The sequence below is a fragment of the Haliotis cracherodii genome, unplaced genomic scaffold, assembly GCF_022045235.1.
Source record: "Haliotis cracherodii isolate W230 unplaced genomic scaffold, xgHalCrac1.p SCAF_7, whole genome shotgun sequence".
Lineage (NCBI taxonomy): Eukaryota > Metazoa > Mollusca > Gastropoda > Lepetellida > Haliotidae > Haliotis > Haliotis cracherodii.
Window position 1 is genome coordinate 40,708,561 of NW_027266330.1, and position 12,448 is coordinate 40,721,008.

Below are 12,448 nucleotides of genomic sequence, written 5' to 3' on the forward strand. Positions count from 1 at the left end.
ATCTCCAGGTAATGCATGTTCGGCATATTATCTATTGCCATAACAGTAGACACTGAAACAAAACCCCAGACACCCAGACAAGTCAGTTCAGCTCGTGTTATCTGCAAGTTTAATTGTAAGTATTGCTTTGTGGGTTGGTGGTATGATCAGAATTACCGTTATATAACGGCGCACCAGCTTTTTGTTGGGGGCAATCCAAAAGTGACGTAGATGAGTTAGATCACAATCAAAATGAATCTGGGATTCGAACCAATGACCAATGGGTTCTGGCTATCAGCTCTCCATAGCTTTATACACCACCTCACACATGCACTATAGAAGCCGTTGGCGTATATCCCCGTGAAATCTGGATACACTTTCTGTGATTGCAGATCAGCTACGCGCTGAAAGCAAGTCTGCCTAGTTTCCGGCGCAATACGGGATTCCAATTCCCCGACTACACAGCCTATGGCGAGGTAGGAAGTGTTTCCAGCACCTGCACGTGTTACTGTACTTGTAAAACTACTGTACACATGATGTATACATGTGTTGACACGGAAACAGAAGTTAGCATAGTGAGTATGTTCCCAAAGTTCGCTCAATTACCCTCACTGGTTCAGATCGTTATCAATCAAATCAAAGTCCACCTTTTTTTCCTGGAGTTGACAATGATTACAACATGATGAAAGGTGAATCGACTGTTACACAGAGGGTAAACTATACACAGGTGAGTATGGTATGGGTAAAGCGATTGTTACACAGAGGGTTAACTATACAGAGGTGAGTACGGTATGGGTAAAGCGATTGTTACACAGAGGGTAAACTATACAGAGGTGAGTATGGTATGGGAAGCGATTGTTACACAGAGGGTAAACTATACAGAGGTGAGTATGGTATGGATGAAATGATTGTTACACAGAGGGTAAACTATACAGAGGTGAGTATGGTATGGGTGAAGCGATTGTTACACAGAGAGTAAACTATACAGAGGTGAGTATGGTATGGGTGAAGCGATTGTTACACAGAGGCTAAACTATACAGAGGTGAGTATGGTATGGGTGAAGTGATTGTTACACAGAGGGTAAACTATACAGAGGTGAGTGTGGTATGGGTGAAGTGATTGTTACACAGAGGGTAAACTATACAGAGGTGAGTATGGTATGGGTGAAGTGATTGTTACACAGAGGGTAAACTATACAGAGGTGAGTATGGTATGGGTGAAGTGATTGTTACACAGAGGGTAAACTATACAGAGGTGAGTATGGTATGGGTGAAGTGACTGTTACACAGAGGGTAAACTATACAGAGGTGAGTACTGTGTGGGTGAAGTGATTGTTACACAGAGGGTAAACTATACAGAGGTGAGTATGGTATGGGTGAAGTGATTGTTACACAGAGGGTAAACTATACAGAGGTGAGTATGGTATGGGTGAAGTGATTGTTACACAGAGGGTAAACTATACAGAGGTGAGTATGGTATGGGTGAAGTGATTGTTACACAGAGGGTAAACTATACAGAGGTGAGTATGGTATGGGTGAAGTGACTGTTACACAGAGGGTAAACTATACAGAGGTGAGTACTGTGTGGGTGAAGTGATTGTTACACAGAGGGTAAACTATACAGAGGTGAGTATGGTATGGGTGAAGTGATTGTTACACAGAGGGTAAACTATACAGAGGTGAGTATGGTATGGGTGAAGTGATTGTTACACAGAGGGTAAACATATACAGAGGTGAGTTCTGTGTGGGTGAAGTGATTGTTACACAGAGGGTAAACTATACAGAGATAAGTATGGTATGGGTAAAGCGATTGTTCAGAACAGGGAAGAACATGCGCACCCTTTTTGACGGACACCTGGTGTGATCACTGACTTTCAGTAATCCATTCACATAATGTTCATCCCTATTTTGCCTTTTACGCCCTATGGAATATGTTTCAGCGGTTAATCGAGACTAGTTATTCTGTGGCGTTGACGTTATATATTTACTGCAGGGTTGGGCCACGTACGCTGAGTCCCTTGGAGAAGAACTTAACCTCTATCAGTCCGACATTGAACTGTGAGTACACCCATTATCTGTATGTACCTCTCCATTTGAACTGTGAGTACACCCACCACATGTACGTACATTCCCCTTCTCTTCAACTGTGAGTCCACTAGCCAACTGTATGTATCTTACTTTCCTCTGGCCTAACCAGTTTACTGCTTCTGGTGTTCTGCTGTTACACCGAGGGCCATGACGATTTCCTTCAGAGCGTACTCTGTGTTTCAGCATGGGCCGATACAGTCTAGAAATATTCCGGGCTTGCAGACTGGTCGTGGATACAGGCTTGCATTATTATGGGTAAGTTGAAGAGTCCAGTTCCTCTTTATTATTCCAACGTAATGTCATTTCTGCGTTCGATAAACACGTGGTATTTCACTGTATATTTGATCTCATCCATTTTATCAGCTGTATCAATGCAAACGTTATGCGTAGCGCTGATTTCTTTCAATTATTTGACTTAAGCATATATATGTAAGACTAGTTCAAAATAGTCTAGGGTAGATTGATTGTAAGTAATACCCCCATTCCACTGACTATCGGAACCTGATCTGAAGCCCATCTGATCCCATTTTAGCAAAAGTTTCAGCATTCCGATGAGTTCCGATGAAAACTCACCTGACATCCTCTTTTTTGAGTCCCCGGTTACCGTAAAATCCGATAGAGATCCAACATTGATCGGGGTAATGGGATAAAAGACGGCCCATTTTCATCGGCGGCGTCCGATTGATCCGATTGCGGTCGGATTGTAATTCGAGGGTAACCTGACACTAATCTGACACTTCCATCACTCTCCCGACACCAACCCGACACATCGGTTACTATTCGATGACCCAATACTGGTTGGATTTGTCGCCAAAACCGGCAGTCGAGTATAAAAGCGGGCTGCACCTCCTGACAGTACTAGACATGGAGCAACTTCATCGCAACGCTGCAGCCCTGGGCTGTGTTTTTATGCTCCAGCAACAAACTATGCAACAAGATGCAGGATGTGGTTGAGCAGTGATTGGGGCCTGAATAGGCCTATCCTCCGTCTCTGCATCTTCAGGAGGAGGCACAGAGGAGTCTTCTGCCACTTGAGATTGTTGAGGAGTGCTGGAAGGTCTCTTCTTTGCCTTCTGTCCTCCAACATTTCTGTTCTTTCTTGGAGCTATCTTCAGGATCTTGGTGCTGTAGTGTTCGATGAAAATCTGCGAAGTGAGTGTCTGCTGACCCTCCTTTCGTAGTCCGTTGGCCGTCAGATGTCACCGCTTGCTATGCGGTATCAGTCGGATGGCAGTTGAGTTAATGAGCGATTACCCTCCGATGTCACAACGGATAGCAATCGGACGGTGCTAAATATCATGTTAACCAGATGAGCTTCAGATGACTGTTAATTATCGGACACTCATCTGATTGCCGTCACACGTCCGATAGTTGCACAACACGAGTCTGACACACATCGGACTGACTCGACATTCATCCGACACTGACTCGATTTGCGACCGGAAATGGCGTCCGATGGCGAACTAAGCTCTGAGCCTAGTCCCTTCATCGGACGATTTCGCCCGATCGGAACACTCCCGACACGTCGGACACTGACCTGATAGTCGACAAACATAAATCGGATTCATCGGAGTGTGATACGACACTCTTCGGTGGGTTATCTGAAGTAAAATACTTTGCTTCCGATGAGTGACCGATGAGCCGAAATTCTCTGTGGAATGGGGGTATAAGCGATTATGAAATCGATTACTCATAAATCGACAGCGCCACAACTGTATGTGCAGAGTTAAGACCATGTCGGTCCAGAAACATCTGACCATGCTTCAAATGCCTAATTCCACTCGACTACGATCCATGCTTTTGTCAACACCACACCATGAAAATATTAACACCTACGGCCTGCGTCATTTACTGTTTGTCTCCCAAATCTAGCTAAAACACAGCGGCAAGACTGATATACGAGTAGTACACGTTATGCCCAGATCACTCACTCACTCGAGGCACCTGTGTTGATTCCTGACGGTGTTGTGCCAGGTGGAACCGCGAAGACGCGATCCAGTACATGCTCAACTACACATCCTTCTCCCGGGGGGAAATAACGAAAGAGGTCGACCGATACATCATATGGCCAGGACAGGCATGCGCATACAAGATTGGCGAAATCAAAATAAAAGAGTTACGGAAGAGAGCACAGGATGCATTGGGTAAGGTTGGTTGGTTGGTTTGTTATTTTACGCCGCACTCAGCAATATTCCAGCTACATGACGGCGGTCTGGACTAGACAATCCAGTGATTGATATCATGAGCATTGATCCACGCCATTGGGATCGATGCCATGCTTCACCCAAGTCACGTTCGTCGCCTCTTACGACAAACATAGTTGCCTCATTAGGTAAGGACATAACAAGGGGGGGGGGGGGGGGGTGCTGCACCTTCTACACAGGATGCATAAGGTAATGACGCAACAAGAGACAACTTGTGCCTTGTACACAGGATGCATTAGGTAAGGACATAACAAGGGGGAACCTGCACCTTCTACACAGGATGCATTAGGTAAGGACATAACAAGGGGGAACCTGAACCTTCTACACAGGATGCATTAGGTAAGGACATAACAAGGGGGAACCTGCACCTTCTACACAGGATGCATTAGGTAAGGACATAACAAGGGCTAACATGCACCTTCTACACAGGATGCATTAGGTAACGACATAACAAGGGGGAACCTGCACCTTCTACACAGGATGCATTAGGTAAGGACATAACAAGGGCTAACATGCACCTTCTAAACAGGATCTATTTGGTAAGCATTCAACAAGGTGTCTGTGAGGCTGTGTTGTTATTACACCATGTGAGTGATCGACAAGGTGTGTTGTGGTGTTGTTATGACACCATATAAGAGCATTCAACAAGGTGTCTGTGAGGCAGTGTTGTTAAAACGCCGTATAAGAGCGTGTCTGTAAGGTGGTATTATTATTACACGTATAAGAGCGTTCGACAAGGTGTCTGTAAGGCGGTATTATTATTACACCGTATAAGAGCGTTCGACAAGGTGTCTGTAAGGCGGTATTGTTATTACACCGTATAAGAGCGTTCGACAAGGTGTCTGTAAGGTGGTATTGTTATTACATCGTATAAGAGCGTTCGACAAGGTGTCTGTAAGGTGGTATTGTTATTACACCGTATAAGAGCGTTCGACAAGGTGTCTGTAAGGTGGTATTGTTATTACACCGTATAAGAGCGTTCGACAAGGTGTCTGTAAGGCGGTATTGTTATTTAACCGTGTGGGTGTTCGGGAATGTGTCTGTGAGAAAGTGTTGTTGTTATACAAAAGTACAGAATCACCATCCATTTTGTGGTTTGTCTAGAATACTAGCGTAATTAGACCAGACAGATATATTGCGTGAATATATTGATATAAATTGAGAGGTAAAGCAGTAGTTCGAATCAGCAGATGAATGCTATTAATGTATCATACGTCCTGGTGGACAGATCCAAATGTATTATTCACCCCAATCACGGTCCACGTGATGGACTCTGGGGCTTTCTGGGGAAGAACTATATGACGTCATGACATAATGCCAGAGATGATATCATTGATGCCATAAAATAGTGCTGTTTTATTATTTTGGTTCGTTCTTGTTTCCTCCTGTGCTCTCTTTGGGAATAATACTAATTTATCAGCGCCAGTTACATGTTAGGTTACGTAAGTAACATTTATGTAAAACCGTGATTGTTCATGACCTTGGCACTATTTCCATAGAATTATCTACCTTTGAAAACGAACAGGAAAGCACCTATGGCAGACATCTGACAAAACTCCAACCATATACACATACTGATTCCAGGTGAGCTGTTTGATATCCGGGAATTCCACTCCGTGGTGCTGGAGAACGGCCCTATGCCTCTCACCATCCTGGAGGAGATCGTGGACGACTGGATCCTCCACTACAGGCCCTCCACCGTGGACGAGACGTGCACAGACGCCGCACACACACAGCACGTCTCTGTTTTTATGTCTCTGTGTCTCATCACACTGAGTCTATCTTAGTGGCTGAGCGACTGGCTTCCCTGGTTGACAAGTGCTCACAATATGATTACCCTGTCTCCATCTTATTCTGTTACTGTGAGGGTGACGGCTTGGTTTGTCCGCCCGACACATAAAAAGACATTCTCGCCGTCTCACCCGACGGACTGCCGGAACTCTTCACGGCCACGCCTTATCAATACAATCAGCGACGTCAGTTTGTGTACAGCCACATGTTCCTGGTCTCATTCTTGTGTCTCCATGTTTATGCAAACCCACGTGATGGCATTGTCAGAATCATCAGGCCACCATTGAAGAAACAAACAAGGGACATTATCAACCTTCCTCTTCTATGCTTAAGGTTTTATAAAGTTGTCAAAGTTCCACACTCAGCAGGCGATCTTACGACAAGGCAGTTCGGGCGTCCGAGAGTTATGGCGTGTGTTTGTGCAGTTAGTGCATAAATATCGGTGTGTAGTCCAACTTTGTGTGTAAGTTATCCCATAGTGGCTGTCAGATATAATTAATCCCACAACGAGTTGTTTCAAAACGTATCTTACGAGTGAAAGCGACTGAGATACGCGTGGAAACAACGAGTTGTGAATGGTATCTGCCAGACTCGAGTGCAAGTAATCTGTACTAACCCTAACATCGCACCTCTATAGCATCTATAATGCATGTTGTCTCTTCTCATGATCGCAGTGGAGCATTACTACATAACACAACGGTCATGACGTGTGACGTCATCCGACTTACTGCTTACTACGCATAAATAATGTGACCCTACACAAAAAAGTTTACGCCATATCTGTGGATTATCAAGGCGATGATGATAATGCAAACTAGATAGAATCAAAGAACCCACTGAATGCCGTGATGGACCGGGGTAGAACAGGTCTTGCTGGCTGTAAAAAGCGACTATACTTGTCGTAAGGGGCGACTAACGGGATCGGGTGGTCAGGCTCACTGACTTGGTTTGAAGCATGTCATCTTATCCCAATTGCGTGGATTGATGCTCATGTAGCCAATCACTGGATTGTCTGTTCCAGACTCGATTATTTACAGACCGCCGTCTTATAGCTGGAATATTACTGAGTGCGGCGTTAAACAACAAACCAACCGACTAATTTTTTTCACCGCAAAGATATGACCAAATATTTACAACAATATGACATGACTACCGGTGACAGACGTTTACAAAATGGAGTGTTCACAAACAACAGTACGCGGGATTTCCAGAGGAGGATTTTCGTTGATTGAGGGATCGTATATGGATAAATGTGTCATGTAAGTAAAAAGAAACATTCTGACAATCTGCGTACTGTTATTTGCTTTATGTTTTCCAATGTAACCAAGTGAGTGAGTGAGTGAGTGAGTGAGTTTGGTTTAACGCCGCTTTTAACAGTATTCCAGCCATATCACGGCGTGTCAGCTTAATGTGGGAGGAAAGCCCGAAGTGATGCAGGTCTCAGACGTTTACCACTTCGGTGAAACCCACGAGCACGGGTATGGTGCTGACAAACCTAGAAACATAATCGTGCCTAAGGGACGCAACTCTGCACAGCGAATCGCGGCGCGTTAGACGACTTTCCGTCAGTCAAGGCATCATTTAGGACGGAAACTTTTAAGATTTCAGTTGAATTTACCTGATCATTGTAATGCAAATATTTTTAATTCCATAATCCTTGCTTCGATACTCTTCCCATTAATAATCTCAAACACGTGAGCCAATGTATGCAACAATTAGACGAATGGATAGAGAAAATGCTACACAGTGTAAAAATCTGAATTTTGCTTTGTGTACATTTCAACAAGTACAGTTTTCCGAACGCAGTGATCGTTTCAACACCTAATATATTTCGCTTGATTTCATCTGAATAAACTGTATTGGTGTTAAAGACCATTTGTCATTTGATTCTAAAATGTATGAGGAATTCAGGGATGTATGCATCGCAGCTGAGTTTGAAATATACGTGATCACGTGATAGGCGTCTCATAATTGGCACCTTAAACGTGATTTTGTAAACACTATCCAATATGGCGGAACATACACTTCGGCGTTTGTGTTTGTGTATTTTCCAAAACATTCTAACCGATTCTGGGTGACGTTTCAAAATTATCATTAGTGATTAGATGAAAAACAGATACCAGATACAGATACAGAATATGCTATTTTTTAATTTAATTCTTCGAGTAAATATCATTTATATAGATTTCTAAACACAGAGTAAATAACGCCATGAATGGTAATTTCGAAGTGTGTAAAAAGATTGCGAGATTTACGATAAGCGGAATTTTCATAGGTCACGTTCGAATAATTGTTCTTTGCCTTAACTGACAGTGGATGATATCACAGAAAAGGGAGTTTCCCGCCGAATTCAAAACTGTGAAGTGTATTAGTGTGCGTAGTGTATTGAATTTTATTCGACTTCGAAGTGAGGGTTGAAGAGGAGGAACATGTATGTCAATGTGGCATCAAGGAGCTTTACCCCTTCAACACAGACGTAGGTGAACATTCGACTGAAGCACGAGCAACTTATCAATGACTTACGATCAGGAAAGTAGTCCGTCATAATCTGACCTCAGAACATCACCATGGAGAAGCCAATCACGGGCCTTGAATTCGATCTCACACATATGTTTGATACCAGTTCTCTCAAATGGGTTTCTCAGCCACAGGCGTATTTTTCTGGTTACCCCATGGGTATGAATAAAGATCAATTAATTTCAAGCTTGAAACATTCAATTTCTTCGTCATTATCGAAATTGAGTGAGTGAGTGAGTGAGTGAGTGAGTATGGTTTTACGCCGCTTTTAGCAATATTCCAGCAATATCACGGCGGGGGACACCAGAAATGGGCTTCACACATTGTACCCATGTCGGGAATCGAACCCGGGTCTTCGGCGTGACGACATTATCGAAATTGAAAACTGTTGCTTTATTGTTGAAAGCTTTCAAAAGTCTGGTGAAGAATGTTTCATGTTGTTGACATAGAGTTGTGTGAGACTTTCTTTACGTTGTTTGATATGCCTATCCAGTTGTGTGAGTGTTTCTTAACGTTGTTTGATATGCTTATCCAGTTGTGTGAGATTTTCTTAACGTTGTTTGACATGCTTATCCAGTTGTGTGAGAGTTTCTTTACGTTGTTTGATAAACTTATCCAGTTGTGTGAGACTTTCTTTACGTTGTTTGATATGCTTATTCAGTTGTGTGAGAGTGTCTTTACGTTGTTTGATATGCTTATCCAGTTGTGTGATATTTTCTTTACGTTGTTTGATATGCTTATCCAGTTGTGTGAGAGTTTCTTTACGTTTTTTGATAAACTTATCCAGTTGTGTGAGACTTTCTTTATGTTGTTTGATATGCTTATCCAGTTGTGTGAGACTTTCTTTACGTTGTTTGATATGCTTATCCAGTTGTGTGAGAGTTTCTTTACGTTGTTTGATATGCTTATCAAGTTGTGTGAGAGTTTCTTTACGTTGTTTGATATGCTTATCCAGTTGTGTGATAGTTTCTTTACGTTGTTTGATATGCTTATCCAGTTGTGTGAGACTTTCTTTACCTTGTTTGATATGCTTATCCAGTTGTGTGAGAGTTTCTTTACGTTGTTTGATATGCTTATCCAGTTGTGTGAGACTTTCTTTACGTTGTTTGATATGCTTATCCGGACAATGCCTGTAACTTTTTTTAATCCATTACCAGCTTCAAATATTTTCATTTTGCTTTTTGAAAGTTTTTTCTATATGTATCGCCAAAACATATCTTGCTTTTGAGTGAATATTACCTGTCCTCGATCTCAGTTTACTTACTCATCATTATCTCGCCTTACCCAGGACGTTACACTTGCAGAGTCAACCATCGCGAGGGGAAAGCGATCGTCAAAGCATTTACTGTGTGGAGGAGGTCAGGTGGACCTTCCAGTGAAGATTGTGTTGGGCTATTCGTGTGTTTATCTGTCCTATGTCTATATTTTCTCTGAATAAATCTGATTATTACTTATAAGTATACATGTTATACCAGAACATCGTACTGATGACTGAATAACACGACACAGCTTAACACTTATGCGTTTATTCTCACCGCCAAAAGAAACACGAAACATTAAAACATATTGAAAAGTATGTACGGTAAAATAGATGTCTCCAGTGGGTACCACTTAATGACAAAACTGAGAATCAGTCAAGTGTTACCACGGTGACTTTATTCTTACCACGATATGCTGCCTGTGATTTCCAAACTATACACGCTGATCCTGCATCTCACACAGATCATAGTGTTGGGGTAAAAACACCTTAGCCTCCATCTGCATGAAAACAAATCTCACCCCCAATAATGCGTCTCGACCACAATATGCCCATCCTCATCCATACAGAGCGTTTCGTGTGCAAAGCCATGTTGTTTGACATGGATATATGAGCAGGTCGTAAGCATGTAACACTTATTAAGAGAAATCATTTTAAATGTTCCATTTCAAGAGGCCATGTCACGCAAGTCACTGTCACTATCTTTGGACAATGTTATTGACTCCACTTGTCCCGCTGTGATATGACTGGATCAGTTGTATGTGAAATCCTCATTAAGCATCATTTACCCTTACGTGGAAAACAAATATAACACAGACATGTATGCATGCATGCCCCAACTCGACGACGTGCTCTAATGTATCGGCTAATGGACATTGTGCTGGCCAAGGCAAGATGTTGTATGGATCCTATGTTATCTTGTTGAGACAGTGTCCGGGCATTATGTTACAAGAACGGTGAGACAGCAAGGTAGATAGACTGGTCAATGTAACGCTATCCATTGATCACGTGATCTGTCTTGACTTGGCTACAAATGCCGCACTGGCTGTACACTGATGTTCTTAGTCCGTCATCTGTGGTTTGGAGGGACACGTCAAGGAAAGGAAGGTGTTGATTGGTGAACTGGATACTCTGGTGCTGGGCGTTGAGGTGTTTTAGGAGCTCTGTGGGGTCGTTCAGGTGGGCTATTGTGGTGAATGTGTCGTCTCACTTTCCGGTTAGAAAAGGGGTTGAAATGGTGCTCTGGAGAGGGCTGATTCTTCGAAGGATGTCATGAAGATTTCAGTGATGAGTGGAGATAGAGGGGAGCCCATAGTTAGTCCGTGTATTTGTTTATAGATCTTGTGTTTGAAAGTAAAATATGATGTGCCAAAGCAGCTAGAGGCTAGGTTGGTGATGCTGTCTATGGTGAGTTTGGTGTCTATGATGTAGCTTTTTGCGGGGGATGTCAAGTGCTTCTTGTAGTGGGATTACGTCATACCTGACCATGGTGCCTGTGAGGTTAGGTTCTTTTAGCCATCTCGTCCGTTACATAACTATACTAGGACAATTACATAGCGATACAAGGATAGTTGCAAAACGATACTAGGACAATTGCATAATGATACAAGGATAGTTGAATAACGATACTAGGACAGTTGCATAACGATACTGGGGCAGTTGCATAACGATAATAGGAAAGTTCCATAACGATACTGAGGCAGTTGCATAACGATAATGGGACAGTTACATAGCGATAATAGGACAGTTGCATATCGATACTGAGGCAGTTGCATAACGATAATAGGACAGTTACATAATGATACTGAGGCAGTTGCATAACGATAATAGGAGAGTTGCATAATGATACTGAGGCAGTTGCATAACGATAATAGGACAGTTGCATAAAGATACTTGGGCAGTTGCATAACGATATTAGGATTGTTGCATAACGATACTGAGGCAGTTATGCATAACGATACTAGGACAGTTGCATAACGATATCAGGACAGTTGTATAATGATACTAGGATTGTTGCATAACGATACTGATACAGTTGCATAACGATAATAGGAAAGTTGCATAACGATAATAGGACAGTTGCATATCGATACTGGGGCAGTTGCATAACGATAATAGGACAGTTGCATAACGATACTGAGGCAGTTACATAACGATAATAGAACAGTTGCATAACGATTCTAGGACAGTTGCATAACGATACTAGGACAGTTACATAATGATACTGAGGCAGTTGCATAACAATACTAGGACAGTTGCATAACGATACTGAGGCAGTTGCATAACGATACTAGGACAGTTACATAATGATACTGAGGCAGTTGCATAACTATACTGAGGCAGTTGCATAACGATACTAGGACAGTTGTATAACGATACTTGGGCAGTTGCATAACGATACTAAGACAGTGGCATAACGATACTAAGACAGTTACATAATGATACTGAGGCAGTTGCATAACGATAATAGGACAGTTGCATAATGATACTGAGGCAGTTGCATAACGATACTAGGACAGTTGCATAATGATACTGAGGCAGTTGCATAACTATACTGAGGCAGTTGCATAACGATACTAGGAGAGTGGCATAACGATACTTGGGCAGTTGC

The 12,448-nt window shown here is 42.5% G+C and overlaps 1 protein-coding gene across 2 annotated transcripts in view; it reads left to right on the forward strand.

Annotated features, from left to right (window-relative positions):
• The first annotated feature begins 2,303 nt into the window (after nucleotides 1–2,303).
• LOC139447382 (uncharacterized) overlaps nucleotides 2,304–12,448 on the forward strand; it is a 47,315-nt gene continuing 37,170 nt past the window's right edge. For both annotated transcript variants that reach the window (XM_071228700.1, XM_071228701.1), the window contains exon 1: nucleotides 2,304–2,322. In XM_071228700.1, the coding sequence (XP_071084801.1) occupies nucleotides 2,319–2,322 (4 nt within the window). In that variant the 5' untranslated portion in view covers nucleotides 2,304–2,318. The remainder of the gene's footprint in view (nucleotides 2,323–12,448) is intronic.